We start from the raw sequence: 16,440 nt of genomic DNA, 5'->3' as shown, positions 1-16,440 counted from the left end.
AAATTCTTCTCATCATTTAAGTCTCACTTTAGTTCATTTTTTTCTGTCAGTCTTCTTTGTCCCTAACTTCCTCACCAGCCTCTGTACTTAACAATCTGTGGAAACTTTTCATAGAGGATGAATCACAGTGAACTAAATATTTGATTGGATGTGGTGATAAGGACCCCAATAACAACAGCAATTATTTTTGTTTACTCTTATACAGACAGCATCTTCAATTATGTGACAAATTCATTTTAGCCTAATGATAATGCACTATGGTAAATTGTTTTCATCTCTTGCATGCATTTTAATGCGTCTTCACAATTCCCTTCCCCAAAATACTGTTTCATAAAACTAGTTGTTTCAGACAAATGTACTATGGTCTCTGTAGACCCAGACAAAGCAAGAGTCTTAAGTAGTTATGAGGGTAACTGATGAGTTTTCCATGCCTAATCAAAATCTGGGAGGAGGAGGAAGAGGAGGAGGAGGAGGAGGAGGAGGAGGAGGAGGAGGAGGAGGAGGAGGAGGAGGAGGACTCCGTCATTTTGTAGCTTGCTGGTTGGCTGAGAGGGAGCATGTACTGAACACTGACTGGACAACTACCACGTAACTGCTGTGGTGTACTCAGCCATTCATGATACACATACCACTACATTCATTTTAAAAGAAAGGAAACTGAGTAACTTGCCCCAAGTTATTTCACATTTGAAGCCATTTATATTGACTTTTCCTCCATTTTGCATTATTTCAGTGCAGTGATTTCTAAGGTCCATGTAGGTCTTTATAGCCACTGACCCTATCAGGTCTCTGGAAAAACACATGATAGACTAAGGTATTGTCTCCACATGAGCCAGAAAAGGTCACACTGATGGGAAGATAACTTAATTAGCATCATTGACTTTTTACTAGACATGTTTTTGTTCACATTTGTTTTCTGAATCAACCAGAAGCATCTCAGTTGATTCTAGCTCTATCTATTTCAATACAATTAAGAAAGAAGGGAGGGTACTTCTCTCTGTTTCTTAATAAGGTCAGCCAGGAAATAAATGTCAAGTTTGAACTGAAAGTCTAAGGGAATAGTAAACAGCATCAGACACTCTATCTGAAATAAAATTTAGATACGGCTTTAATTGGGCATGCATCCCAACACTTGCAATCAAACAGATCAAGCAATGGTGCATGTCTTAATTGTTTGGCCACAACAAACATTTTCTTTCCCTTCTCCTTCAGACAAATTATTTTCCTTGCTCATGTGTTCGATGGCCTGGTTTCCACCTATCTTTATTTTTCTCATATTCACTCTCTTCTCTCTTGTGACCTTCTTTCTCTCCCTCATAAGCCCTTCTCTAAAGAGATTGATACCGTTGCCAGACACTTGGCTCTTTGGAGCCATTTAGACAAAGGTGATTCTCCTGGGAGGCAAAGCACAAGACCTCCCCCTCCTATGCTCTCGCTTCTTATGCGTTGATCCTGGGAATGTCTTTGTGGAATGTGTTCATTGAGGAAGAATGAGTGACCTGTTTACCTGAGACGGCTCCCCCTCTATTCATCATTAGACAAACAAGAGCCAGGGAGAACTGGCTTTATGCATGCTTACAAGGAAGCTAACAGTCTCCAGATTCTATGTCTGTCACAGGTACATGAAATTCCTGCAACAGGAGGAAATGTATGAAGAGTAGATAGCCTGGCATTAAATTGTGACTCATATATATTGAACATACTCTACACATATACATGCACGCGTGCACACACGCACACACACACACACACACACCTTACAATATCTTACAGATCTTACAATGCCTGCCTAGTTGGGGCTTGAGAGGAATGTATGGAAAAATTATTCAGCTAACAGTGGCAGAGCTGGAATTTGAGCTCTGGTGTGAATGAGTTCAGAGTTCCCACTTAAAAGCAACCCCCTGTTTAGCCTCAATATAGTTACCGGTAATGTCTATAATTAAATCAGTCAGCTTCCGTATTACAAATTAATGTCAGTGGCAATCACTGCATCAATAAAACTTGTGTGTGTGTGTGTGTGTGAGTGATGTATACCTAGATGATGCCTTAAGTGAAGGTGACTGATTGTGTCACTTTTCTCAAACCTGACCCTGAAAAGGGAGAAATCCCAACCTTATCTCAAAATGTGCTCTCTCATCAAATCGGCACAATGTCAAATTAACTTTGCAAAATAGTTACAAGAGTCAGGTAGCTACCAACTCAAACTTAACCACTGGACAAAGAAGATTTTTGCCTATTCTTGTAAGGAACAGTTTTAAATTATTTTAAGTGTGTGTGTGTGTGTGTGTGTGCATGTATGTGCGTGTATGTGTACATGTGCATGTTTGTGTGTGTGTGTGTGTGTGTGTGTGTGTGATGTACCTAAGTGTGTCATGCTTTGAATATGGAGGTCAGAGGATAATCCTTTGGAATCAGCTCTCTCCTTCCATCTTTATGTGGGTTCCAGGGATTCAACTCAGGTCATTAGACTCACAAGACAATCTCTATTAACTACTAAATCATCTAGCAGGCCCCAAGAATATTTCTAAGAGACCTTACTTTCCCTGGAAATCTTGAATGATGGTATTAACAAGATTAGAGAACTCACCCTGCAGCACAAACACAGCCACTGATGCAGGGTGAGGATGGAGCACAGGTGAAGTTCATGGCCAGGTTTGCACATGTGGTCTCACAATTTATACCACCAGCTGGTAATTCAGGGTCAGGAAACCTGCAGTCAAAATATTCCTTCCCTTCTGGGCAGTCGGGAACTTCAGAGATAAATAAGCATGGATAACATGGCTTTAACTTTGTATTTGCTCCACAAACCTAAGCACAAAATTTATAGGCCAGATCATTGTTGTAACTAAAGGATGCTCTCATTCTGTGACCCTGGAGTTGATGTGCTTATTAATGCTACTAGCTAGAGTCTGTTCAGTCATCAAAATTCCGAAAAGCTGTTTTGAACTTGAAAATCTCAGCCATCTCTCCTGGCACTTCAATAAACAACTAGCATGTAAATACTTGAAGTCCAAAAACAGGGCACGTTGATCAATTCAAACACACCAATTTTTTAAATTTTATTTTCCAGTTTAAATTTAGATAAGAAACAAGGTTGCTTCACAAGTCAGTTCCAGGTCCCTCTCCCTTTCCCTCCCCTCCTCCTGTGCCCTCCCCCAACCCCCCCCCGTTATCCCCTCATTCCCCCAGGGAAGGTGAGGCCCTCCATGGGGGTGTCCATAGTCTGTCATTTCATATAGGGCAGGGCCTAGACCCTTCCCTAAGAGTTCAGGGTGAGAGTGCACCTCACATTGTTCTATGGGAGTCCAAAGTCCGTGTGTATACTTGGGATGGGTACTGATCTGCTGCCCAAGGCTCAATAGATTACCTAGGCCTCCTCACTGACACCCAGATTCAGGGGGTCTTGATCAGTCCCATGCTGGATTCCCAGGCTGATGCCTGGGATTCAAAAATTAACCTTTGTCTGGTCAGCTGTTTCTGGGGGTTAAACCAGCCCAGTCTTAATCCCTTTGATCATCAGTCCTCCCTCTCTGTTACTGGCTTTCTTGAGTTCAGCTCAGTACTTAACCGAGGGAGTCTGCCTCTTCTTCAATCAGCCACTAAATGAGGTTTCTGCTTCCCAGACTCTCTGGCCATAGGATTGTAGGCTGGCACTCCCCAGATCTATGTCTAAAATCCATATATGAGAGAGTACATGCCATGTTTCTCTTTTTGTGACTGGGGACCTCAAACACACCAATTTTTAAGTGTTGAAAACTATAACACATATGTCTACATGTACAAAGCCATAATAAATATATGTTACTTCTAGACCTTGCCTAGCTTATGAATAATTATTTTCATCTCTGTAAAATAAAGAAGTGGCCACTGTTACAGAAGCATGGCATGGACTCCCTGTTTTCCCAGAAGACTTTGGAACAAATAAGACACAGAGGACTCCACTGAGAACGCAGGGTACCTAGGCATCCTTGCTTTAACTATGAGCTTCCTTGAGATAAGAGGCATACAGAGAGGCTTTCCAGTAGCTACTGTGTTAGCTGCAATGCCCAGTAGAGTCACCTATATAGAAGCCCCAGACTGACCTAAATCCTGACAAAGTAAATCTAGAACATACTATTCAAAGAACATCTTGTTGAAATGTTTTTGTTTTGTGTTCTAAGAGACAGGCTTTTAGTATCAAACCCCGGATGACCTGTGATTCCTCCTTCTGCTTTGGCCTCTTTAACTGGGAGTACAAATCTGAGCCACTAGGCTCAGCTCACAGCTCATTTATAATGATATATAGTTGGGTATTCAAACAAGTAACAGAGTCTAAATCTCATAGTCTAACAGAATGAAAACCAAGAACTGTCATTTGCCCATAATTTTTCTGTAGTCACTGAAACTCTAAGGCTATTTCTTCATCTTATGAAAATACAGTCCTCTAATTTGAAGACCTTCAGAATGCATACTCTAGTGGAAAGTGATATTCTAAGATAAATGGCAGTGGATATACTTCATAAATATATTGTTTTTAGTTTTCATTTTTGTTTGTGTTAATATAAGGACATTTAGTTTTCATTTTTATAGCACAGGCTTACCTAAGCCATGCTTGTTTCTAACTCAGCATAGCTGATTTGGCCTTGAAATCTGGATCATCTTGCCTCCATTCCTCAGTGCTTTGAACTCTAGCAGTGTGTCACCATGCTCGTATGCTATGCTATTTTCAATTCACTGCAACTAATACTAGAACCTTGCTATTTAGACACATCCCAGGACCCAGGAGCACTGACATTGCTTTGGCCATTGGTAGATGTTCAGAATTTCTGGCATTGCTCCTGAATCAGAATCTGAACCTAAGTCTTAGCAATATCACCAGCTCATAAACACTGAGAAGCATTAGTCTAGGATAGAGTTTTATGATTTCTGATGCAAAACTGTGTCACATCAGCATCTGGGCTCTCTCCCTCTTTTGGCTAACTGGGGTGGTGCAGGGGTAAACAGTATAAAGGTTATAAGTCTAAGCTGGCCAGCTGTGACTCTAGGTCAGTGGGTCATTACCCCATTGGCAAATCTCTTTCTCTCCAAAAGCATTTGCATTGTGATTTGTAACAGTAGCAAATTTACACTCATGAAGAAGCATCAAAAATGATTTTATGGTCAGGAGGTCACCACAACATGAGGAACTGTATTAAAAGGTCACAGCATTAGGAAAGTTGAGAACCATTGGTCTAGGCAGCCCTATATGCTTATCTCTAACTATCCCTCAAATACTCTAATTCTTGATGTGAAGAAAGTCAGGAATCAATGAAACACTGTGCTAAACTAACTGTGTGATATTGCTGTGTGCATGTGCTTTGGTAAGGGAGACTGCAAGGGACAGCCTTCTATCAGAAGAGGCATTCTCCAGAGGAAAAGCTTTGTCTGGAACTCACCAGTAGAGGGTGTTGCCGCCTCATCACATTTCACAGTCCCGTTTGAACACTGGCTAGAAGTAAAGACATTGTTAATTTATAGACCCAAACCTCCTGCCTCATACAAGTAAATTACTTTGGTCCAGCTTGAAGACAGCTATTTCATTTTGACATATTTTATCAAACACCTCTCACGGGTCTTGTGAGAGACAAGAGGATAAAAATACCACAGTATTGTTAATACAATGTGACATACTCAACACAAAAATACATTTAAAATCATCTGTTCATAACTGACATTTGGGTGGTCAGAGGTAATAAACCCTGAACAATTCTAAAGAATGGAGGGGATTATAACTTAAATCAGAGAGGAAAATTCCAATACTCAGAAATACATAAACTACAAATTACAAACACTGCTCCGCTTAATCGCGTGCCAGCAGATGAGGTGGGCAAAAGAGGTGAAGTCAAATCCTGTTCTGATGCTATGATTTTTTTTCCTGATTGAGTTACCAACGTCTATAAACACAGAAGTGGGATGGTCGGTTTAAATGTTAAGACAATCATCCCAGGGAAGCTCACTGAGTCACAAGTGTCATGTGATTGGTTGTGACATTAAGAGGAAAGCCATAGACAGACAAAAGAACCTTGCAAATTCCTTAAGAGGATAACGAAATAGGAACAAGAGCCAGCCCCTCATTAACTCCAGCAGATGTCCCTTCGGATATGTGTGCTATACATGCAAATGAAGAAGCTGACATATAAAAGGGCCACATTACGTGAAAACCACATGCCCATAACTTTTAGTAATAGACTGTCACTCAGAGGTGTATTCATACAGCAAATACCACAGAGGAAGTAAGACAGCCAGGCCTTCTTAGCATACTTCTCTGGGTCAGAGGTATTTGACAGGGAAGTAAATAAGGTCATTGTGCTAATTAGCTTTATTTTTGGAACTAAGGATGGGTTTTAATTATACTAAATTTAAATATAACATAAGGATATTAAGTTCAGAAGAAGGCTCTTCCAACCCTTGGAAGGAGAGCACAGAAAAGGAGACTAATATGCAATGTGTTTTCTGGACTTTATTCACTCCCAAACATGTGTTAAGGATTGGTGCCCACTGTGATGCTGTTAGAAGGTAAGACTTTAAGAGGACATGAATTAATTTGGTCAACGGGCAACTCCTTCTAAAAGGGATAAATGAGTTTATTACCTGGAGTGAATCATCTCCATTACCTGGAGTTAATCTCTCAGAACCGGACTGTTTACAAGGGTGGTCATTATGGGCAGTTGGCTCCTTGTCTCTATCTTTCCTGTGAACCCAATGCTCTTGAACTCCTGTAAAGCTGAGCTAAGAAAACCATTATAAAGTGTCCAGCCTCTGGTACTTTGCTATAGCAACATAAAGCAAAGACAGTTTTTAGAAAGGTGCAGGAAAGAAACGAATGTCATTGTTAAGGCAGTGGGATGAAAGGGAAAAAAATGGATTTCACCTACATGAAGAAAATAAAACTTAGTTAAACCCAAGGTTGTTAGGGTTTTTTAAGGTTGAGTGTGCTGAGCATAAGAAAGGACTCAGGATAATTCTCAGATTTCTGCCTTGTAAAACTGCAGACAAGAAAAGATGAAGTGGTTTCTTTGTGTTTTACCCAAAGGATGGGAAGGAGATGGAAATAATTATAAAGGTTAATTGAGTGTAATTCACTATCGATACAAAATGAGCTCTGAAGGAAAGTCTGCAATAGAGCAAACCCTGCCAAGCCAGGTGCCCAGGCATAAACCCCAACATTATTATTAGGTTACTTAACTACAGGTGCCTTATTCCACTCCTGTATGTCTTGGAATAACATGAGAGACCCCTATCTCTTGCAATTAGAGTCATGGGTGCTTAATTAATAATAAATATACCACGCCCAGAATAGTTCCAGGACAACAGAAAACATACAGTTCTGGCTCGACATGATTTCTGTCATTATCTACACAGGAGGATCAGCTGTGTCACCTGCAGTGCAACTAAAAGGATACTGGGAGATGGGTATAGATGAATGGGTACTGCATTTTTAGTACACAGGTTATAACTGGAATGGGTATTATCCCATGAGTGCTGTTGAACAAGACTTGATATACAGAAGGAGAACATAAGTGACCCCTGTGTATGTTATTGTTGAGATGTATTCCAGAATTGTTTTTTTTTTTTTGAGCCGGTAGATAAACCATGAACCTATAAGCCCTCGGGATGTAGTTTGAATTACCACCCCATTCCAAACATATGCTAAAAGAACCAAAACCTATTATTTCACCAGTATATGTCTCAGGCATTTCCTACTCCACATGCTAATGTGATATATATGTAGTTAATATATTCACTGACACCTACCATAATCCTGAGGGTGTTGGGATGAGCTCCCCAGGCTGATAAATGCTCCCCCTGTAATGACACCGGCAGTGGTATCTATAAGGGGAAAGACAAAGTAAATAAAAAAGATATAAATTATTTTCCAACACAACTGAAATGTCAGCTGACTCCCTGTTCTGTAATGGGCCACTGTAGACTGTCACCATTCACAGTTCTGATGTGCCAACAGCAGGAACTAACTAGGTTTAGTAGCTAGAGAGTTCGAAGGTTAAAATAATTCTGAACTGTTAGGTAAGTCCCAAGAAAGTCACTGAGTGAATTACAGAAAAACACATCTGCTGTATCTTTTAACCCTTTGTCAAACCAGTCTTTGCTTCCTGTGAGGGTTAAGAACTTTCTGAGTGAGAAGGGACAATACAATCTTACCACTCATGTGACAGGGTAATGTAAACCTTGCTAGTGATTGGGTGTAGAGAAATCAAAGAGGAATAAGCCTCAGGATTAACTAGGAGAATCCTTCATGCTTTCTGTAGCTTTCTGTGAGTGGCTCCCCACATTAAGAAAAAGTAACCAATAAACCGAGAAAAAAAGATATTTAGCAATTTAAAGAAACAAGAGCAAAAATTCATTTGCCTATCAGAAGGAAGGAGGTGGGGGAGGGAGCCTGGCTGTTGTCAAGCCATCTCTGTGACTTACATGGGCACACAAAAGTTAAGTGTGTCCTCATAGAATTTGCCTTCAGGACAGTTACATCCTTCTGCACAGTCGTCAATGCACGGCTCAGGGGAAGAGAGAGAGGTGCAGGAACGGAGGCAGAATGAGGAGCAGTGATGGTATAGCATGCCCTTCTGACACACCACAGCTGTGGACAAAGGAACGCGCGTCACTTAAGAGAGAATCCCACAGGCAGGGACACATGCTCACTCAGGTCCCAGCGGGATATAAACCATGGGGCAAACGCTGATTTGCATCAGTGAACAGGTCCCAGATTTGATAATAAAATCGAGTAATGAATGAATGGATACACAGAGAGATAGGAAAATGTCCCTGGCCTCAGTAATGGTATAACATGTAAGTGAAATTCCTACTTCTCAGAGATGCTGTTAACTTAGACATTCTGTGACATTCTTAATTTCTGTACCATATTTATTTGTTCTCATGGAAGATACTTTTAACAGTCTGAGTAAATTTCTGTGTTAAATGTTCATAGTGCTATGCATTTATCCTACTGTGCTTTGATAAAACACTGATCAAAACCAATCTGAGGGGAGTATGGTTTATTTGGTTTAAACATCCTAACTACAGTCCATCACAAAGAAAAGTCAAGACAGGAACTCCAGCAGGGCCAGACACAAGAGCCATGGATGGATGGTACTTACTGGCTTGCTTCCAGGTACATATTCAGTTACTCTTTGATAAACAACCCAAGAACATCTTATCCAGGGGTGGCGCTGCCCACAGGGGCCTACATTGTCCTTCATCAATTCATGATATGAAAATGTCTCATAGTTACGTTAACAGACCAATCTGATAGAGGCAATTCCTCAGGTGAGACTCTTGTTTCCCAGATGGCTCTACTTGTGTCAACTTGACGAAAACTAACCAGTATGGCCATCATCACATTTATCATATTCTTGAAACCTAAGTAAGCATTAATTTGTCTATAAATGTGATGTAATTTGATTCTACTGATCCACAGTGTTTTTTTATCATGTTTATACTTTTTTTTTCAAAAATACTTCTAATTTCTCTGTAGACCTAGACTAAATGGAACTAAAAATGGCAGGCTAGTTAAAATAATCTAAAATAGATTGTAGGGAGAGACCTTACAGTTTGGGCATGGTCATAGGCACGTAGAACATATGGGGTTAAAAGAGCTGGGGATAAGGAGATGCTAGTTCTTTGGGTTCCGGTCAAGTCTCAGAGAGCAGCAGAACACTGACCTTGGGTTTTTGGCTTCTCATGTAAGTGACTTCTCCCTAAATAAATATCATACAACATCCCTACCTTGTGTAGCTTAGAATTTCCATGATAACAGATATACACAATGACAACACCAGTTGACATGCCAGTGTGGCTGGGGGAAATCTCATGAGCTTCTATCCCTAGATGAAGAACTATAGGCAACTAATGACTGTTGAGAATCAGTCTTCTCCAGATACAAGTCCCGTGATAGGTTGTCTAGTTCCAAGTGCTCAGCCCTAAACACATATACATATGAGCAATATTCAATATACTCAGAAGGTTGTCTTTATATGTGACTATACAATAATAATAATAATTACAGAAGAGGTCATAACTTTTAGAGGGAGTAGGGAGAGGAGACATGGGAGAAGTTGGACAGGAAAGGAGAGTAGAAATGATATAGAGTACTTATGTGTAAAATTTTCAAATATAAATAGTAAATAAAAGCATCTGAAATTTTCAAATAATTAATTAAAATACTGTTTTAAAAGTTTTCCTTTATTAAAATTTAAAATATATTGAAACAAACACCCTGACCATTCTGATTCAAACATAACTAAAATTATATTAGGTATGTAAAGTACCTTTGTGAGTACAAAAGTGTAGAGTATTCCAAACACCATAAGTAATAAAGGAAATAAAATTGGAAGAGACAGGCTGGAGAGAAGGTTCAGCCATCAAAGCTCAGGCTCACAACCAGAACGTCAAGAAACTGGAAGAACAATAAGCTGACTTCTCAAAGACAAGAAGCCTCAATTCATGTATAAGGGACCTATGGGCTAGTATTTCCAGCTTTGCAGGCCCTGAGCCTTGCATTTATAACATGAGAGCAGGCTGTGTATAAACAATGAATGTAACAGTTTTTAGGACACTTACTAAAAAAAAAAAAAAAGCAGAAAACCCAAGAATCGTAGCTAGAAAAATAAATTATAGGACACATATAGACTTTCTCCTAAATGGAACAGCAGACATCATAACCAAAAGTATTCAAGTTCAAAAACATGAAATAGCAGCTGCCTCCTGCACATTGCACCTATTTAGCTACAGACTGGCTGTGTCACAGTGTTGTCTTTTTCCATATTCTTCGATATTCAGACATGACATTTCCAGGACAAGGATATTTTCAAAGTTTTCAAATTATTTCTAACATTTCTTTCAAAATACAAAATTATACTCTAACTTTGCAATAAGTAACCAAAAAGTTGTTAGTGTTTCCTCTGTGTGTGTCCCTATCACTCTCTTCCTTTCCCTCCCTGCCTCCCTCTCTCCCTCTTCTAGTTCCATGAATTTAAGTGGAGGGTCTTTTACATGCTAAGCAAGCAACTACAGTACTCAGTCCTTACATTATAAGTTCTTTTTCCAACATACATTAGTTTAAACAAACTCAGCATTCATTTGTTTTCAGTATTATATACTATAAGAATATTTCAGGGGCTGGAGAGATGGCTCAGAGGTTATGAGCACAGATTGCTCTTCCAGGGGTCCTGAGTTCAATTTCCAGCAACCACATGGTGGCTCACAACCATCTACAATTCAACCTGGTGCCCTCTTCTGGCATGTAGGCAGAACACTGTATATGCAATAAATAAATGTATGCATAAATAAATAAATCTTTTAAAAAAGAGTATTTCAAATCATGTATATACAATATTGACATCTCTTTCCTAAAATTTAAAGTGGTAGTTATGAATACAAACCTATCAGAAGAGTTACCTGGTCATCTGGCGGTGCTGTCATACTCACCACAGAACGAGATCTGAGCTCTGAAATCAATGGGCACACCACGCTGGCCACACAGGTAGGCATAGTGGGCAAGAGCATTGCATAGGCAGGGGCTTCCACACTTGCATGCATCGTGGCGGCACAGCTGATAGTACAGCCCTGGACTCACGTAGACATGACAAGGAGCAAAGAGCTCCTGGTGAATGACATCACAGTGTGCTGCATACCCAACTAAAAATGAACAAGAAGCCGTGAATCTTTCATATAGCAGGCCAGATATTACCCTAAGAATGGGGTACCAAAACTACTCAAGCGTCTCCCTTTCATAGAAATGTATTGTTACTTTAAATAAGAACCAATAAGTCCAGCAACTTACACAGGTAACAGCACTGAATCCGTATTCAATTGTCTTTTTAGCCAAAAATACAGTGTACCTGAAGACCTCAAGCAACAGAAGGGTTGACAGGCGTGGTAGCCTCAGTCAGCCCTGGCCTGAGGATCAGTCACCTCAGGAAACCTGCTGTGAGGAACTGGGAATTATTATTTCCCAGCCTCCATCCATGACAAAAGTGGTTCCAGATAATCGGTATAATGACAAGTCTGTAGAAAACACAATTATGCCAGGACTAGCAATCATTGCATTCCAATGGAGCCTCAGGATGAAAGACAATGGGGCAGATGTCACAGTCATTCAATTCAACATCTGCACAATGCACAGTGTCCAATGTCTGACAAGCATGAGAAGCTCACTTTTGTTTGATTAATAAATCTATGTGTGAAAGAATGGGTGAACAATGACTAGAAATCAGGGATTGGAATATATTTTGAAGTCTATGAGACATAACTGTCCTTATGCTATTTGCAGCTGGTTCCTACAGTTGCTGACCAAATACAAACCAGTGAAGGATGGGAAAAACAAGTTTGACAAGATCAGGGAGCTACTGCCTTTCAGAAAAAGGAGAAAAGGCAAGGTATATGGTTCCTTGATATGAGTGTGCCTTACATGCATTGGTTTCCTTATAGATAAAATTAATGAGTCTTTTTATTGTCATTGTCAGTGAGAGGACATGAAGTACAATTATCTGTAATATATCATTTTCACTAATTCTTTAAGAATTTTATACAACGTATTTTGATCATATTCACCATCCTACTCTTCCCTCAACTCCTCCTAAAACCAAGGCATATTCACTAATAAAAAAGTCTGGTGGTTACCTAAGTAGTATTTTTTGCATTAAATATGAATACATATGCAAAACAAATTGCACTGTTGGGGGACATAGTCCTAACCCCAAGAATCCTGAAAGTGTATAATAGTGCATAAGTAAGGCCAATCCTTTATGTTCTAAGAAATTGTAGATCAAAACAAACTGTTTATATAAAAGTTTACTCAAGATCCTTTTGAGAAAATATCCAGAATCTTATTCAGAGTTATTGTCTTTTTAATTATTTTCCCTTGGGGGGGGCAGTCTTTCTTAATTTACCTGTTTGGGATTTTTGAGAAATCATAGTTCACAGCAAAAGTAAAACAGAAAAACTCTAAAGCATCTACCACAAAAGGCATCAAGTGTGGAAGGAAGGTGGTGAAAAATACAGTAAAATGGTGCATAATGAAGGCTAATAAAAACATAGCCAGAAGGGACAGCTCATCAAGTGAACTCCACTGAAACCTTTACATGGCAATTTGATAAATAATAAAGTCACTGCAATAGCAAGAAGGAAATCATCAATGTTAGAGGCAAGATACTTAAAAAAATAAGATTAGTTGAAGAAGTGAATTCATTAAAATATCGGGATGGAATGGAGGGAAAATGGACCATGTGAATTCAAAGAAATAAGTCATATAGGCCAAAATTTCAGCCTACTCTATAGATTAAAAAGAGAGAGATTAACAATCCTCCTCATTGAGCTAAAAACGTCTAATTTCTTTAAGTGATGGGAGCAAGATTGTTCTTCAAAGCACATCCAAACTAAGCAATGGGCTCTGTGCCTACAAAGCTGTAATAGATGCTGTGAGGAGGCATAAATAGGAGATGTACTTGAGTCATCACACTGTGAGCTGAAGATGAGCATCCTTAAATGATAACAGCAGTGTTAGTGTTTCCAGCATCCCAAAACTCCAAAACAGCCTGTGTTTAAGAAGAAGAACATTATAAATACCCATAATGTGTAAATTTTTAAATGCAAAGCAATGGGTTGTTTTCTGTTCTTTTAAATAGCCTCAATTGCACTGGAAAGGCATGGATTCAGGCATATGATTGAACAAAAACACATAAGAAATGATGGTGCTCTTATCATAATGAATAAATCATAATTTTAAAATCATAGCATAATATTATAAAGTTAGAGTAACATATTGCACATCTCCCCTAAGTCTACGGGCAGAAAGGAAGACTTACTGTTCTGTTGGTTGATATTACAGGGGTCCACCATCGGAACATGAACGGGTGCAAAACAAGTGGAGGAAACTCTCCATGCATGAGCATGAAGCTGTGGGGTTCCTTCTATCATGCCTGATGGAGAACTAGAAAGCCAAGAAAATGTTCACCATAGTCTCCCTCATTCATTCTATTAGCACACATCCTTCAAATATTCAAATGAGTAAATATTCTTTCTTCTTAATGTTCAAGTAAATCTTAGAAATTGAAGTGTTTTAGCATTTTTTCAGAAGTAATATGAATATTGAGTCTTCAGTTCTACCTTGTGAAGAAAAGATCCTTATGCCCATTTTTATAAAGGAAGCAAAGCAGTAGCTCCGAGAAATGCTAATCAGTTTCATTAAACTGGGATCTGAGAAAGCAGAAGATCAGTCCTGGCTCCCACTCAGATAACCAAGCCTTAGCCACACAACCAAAAATCCAGTCTGAGTGTGAATTAGGGTGAATGTGGAGACCTAGAGTTACATAGTCCACATGGTCTGTTCAAGATAATGACAAACAGTGTAGGGTAAAATAGTCTATACTCAGCTGATTTTATCAATGTATATTGTGAGGACTGAAATACTAAGCAAAAAAATAGATTAAAATTGGGGTAAAAAAATTACTTAAAGCTTGCTCTCTTCTTCAGTTTCCTCAGCAGACCAAAACAGATGAGAAACAACCACCTTTTTAAAGTGAGACTGTAATATCAAGGAGGCAGACATGAAATTCCACCTTCAGTGGCCCTCACAACTCATTAATTCAACAACCAACATTTACTAAGTGATTTCACTATCGGGTACCGTGCCAGACTCTGTGAAGTCTACTTATACGGATCAAGGCAGATCCAGTCTCCTGAAGGACATGTAGGCCTGTGCTCATAGCTACAAGGTCTCTGAACGGAAGTGTAGGCTTGGCCTCTACTCTCATAGCCCCTTGAAGATGAGTGCTTTGGTTACCATCTAGCTGAGACCACTTCTTTAGTGACAGAGAAAGGAGAGAAAGAAAACGGTGCACAGGAGACTGCATGAAGCCTACTCTTGTCTCCCCCACCCTTCCCTTCCTTTTCCTCACAACAAGCTCCCAGAATGCTATTAGGAAGCCTAACATAAAAGTCTCATTTTGTTCAGATGTAGGTATTAAGATTCAAGAAAATGCCTGAGTTCTATTAATGTCCCTCTCCGTTTCTCCCCTGCCTTCCTTCCCCCTGCCTTCTCCCAGGGAAAGCAAAATATCTCAGGGTTCCCAGGAGGAGCTACCCAGAGCCTGGCTCTCTTATTTCATTTCGTTGACTTAAAACAATAAATTTGTTAAAGATAGGCACCAGAATGTAGGCCTGTTTATTTATTGTATTTCACTTTATAAAATGGCCTTTATCCTTGACTTACTCTAACAGGGCATGTAAAATAAATTCTCAATTAATATTTTTCCATTAAACTATGTTTGTAGACCCGCATTTAACCTTTGTCAAGTAAAGAACTTTAACTACTTTAGTTGAAACACTAAACAATGTTCAAGAGTTATCTCTGCCTGAAATATTATCCTGCATTCTTATCGCACCCGAATGTTTATGCATGGTAGAGACTGGTGCCCGGAGAGTGGCAGACAGATCTGTCATCTGTTAAACTCTGACTGTTAACCCATTCTGACAAGCAAGGCTAAGAAAGAGGGCTTAATGTCTCTTCTGGACATCTGAACCAAGCCTCCTAGCATGGTTTCTGTTTTGAAAATGTGATAGCTACATTGTTATTCTAACTTCAAGTAAATAGGAAAAAATCTAAAAGCAAATAAATTACATGAGAGATAATGTAAAATAAACTTAAATTTTTAATTAAAATGTCAGCTCTCATTCAGTGTACTTCTTGGTGCACTGTTAGAAATCCTGCTCCGTTCAGTTGATTATCCAGGATGGACAAGTCCTGTGATTACAGGGACCGCAGGTAGTGTTCATAACCCTGGCAGTTTGGTGCAAAAAAAATGATAAATGTTACATATTCTTCTTGCAGCTAATCCAGATTTGATTTTGGCTAGATATAAACTAAATTATTAAAAGGAAATAATGTCTGCTTGGGTTAATTATTAAATCAGAGTTCACAATCAAGATTACAAAGGGAAGACCCACAGAGGGTAAGATTATTTATGAAAGTATTTGGGGGAAAAATCACATGTTATTTAGAGAACCACTCATCTGTGACATGTTCCCTGGATGCTCAGCACACAGTGACTCTAAACTTATACTCTGTTTCTGGCTATGACCACAAAAGGCAGCATTTATTATTTTGAAATTACCTCAATATATTATCTGCATTGATGGTTATTGCCTCACCTATCACTAAATATTTCTTCATTGGAATCTCTTATATAGATATTATCACAGCCAGCTTTAAATTTTATGTATTTCGGACATACAACATAATTTCTATATTTTTTGGTTGTGAGCCTAGCCTTCAACGGCTGAGCTACCCCCCCCCCAGCCCTACAACATAATTCTTTAAAGTGGCATGTGTCCACTACACAATGGTTAGGCCAAGCTAATGGACATAGGTGCCGTTTCATATACTTGTCACTGCATAAGGAGATTTGC

At 39.3% G+C, this 16,440-nt stretch overlaps 1 protein-coding gene across 2 annotated transcripts in view; it reads right to left on the bottom strand.

Annotated features, from left to right (window-relative positions):
- Positions 1-16,440, bottom strand: part of Otogl (otogelin like) — a 132,154-nt gene that overhangs the window by 74,886 nt on the left and 40,828 nt on the right. For both annotated transcript variants that reach the window (XM_040754936.1, XM_040754937.1), the window contains exons 18-23: positions 13,839-13,963; positions 11,461-11,670; positions 8,449-8,614; positions 7,774-7,848; positions 5,415-5,467; positions 2,588-2,750 (exon numbers count right to left, since the gene is read on the bottom strand). In XM_040754936.1, coding sequence (XP_040610870.1) covers positions 2,588-2,750; positions 5,415-5,467; positions 7,774-7,848; positions 8,449-8,614; positions 11,461-11,670; positions 13,839-13,963 — 792 coding nt within the window. The remainder of the gene's footprint in view (positions 1-2,587; positions 2,751-5,414; positions 5,468-7,773; positions 7,849-8,448; positions 8,615-11,460; positions 11,671-13,838; positions 13,964-16,440) is intronic.

Source organism: Mesocricetus auratus, unplaced genomic scaffold (assembly GCF_017639785.1).
Source record: "Mesocricetus auratus isolate SY011 unplaced genomic scaffold, BCM_Maur_2.0 Super-Scaffold_100011, whole genome shotgun sequence".
Taxonomy (NCBI): domain Eukaryota; kingdom Metazoa; phylum Chordata; class Mammalia; order Rodentia; family Cricetidae; genus Mesocricetus; species Mesocricetus auratus.
Note: the sequence above shows the minus strand (reverse complement) of the source record. Positions and strands in the feature narration are given on the sequence as shown.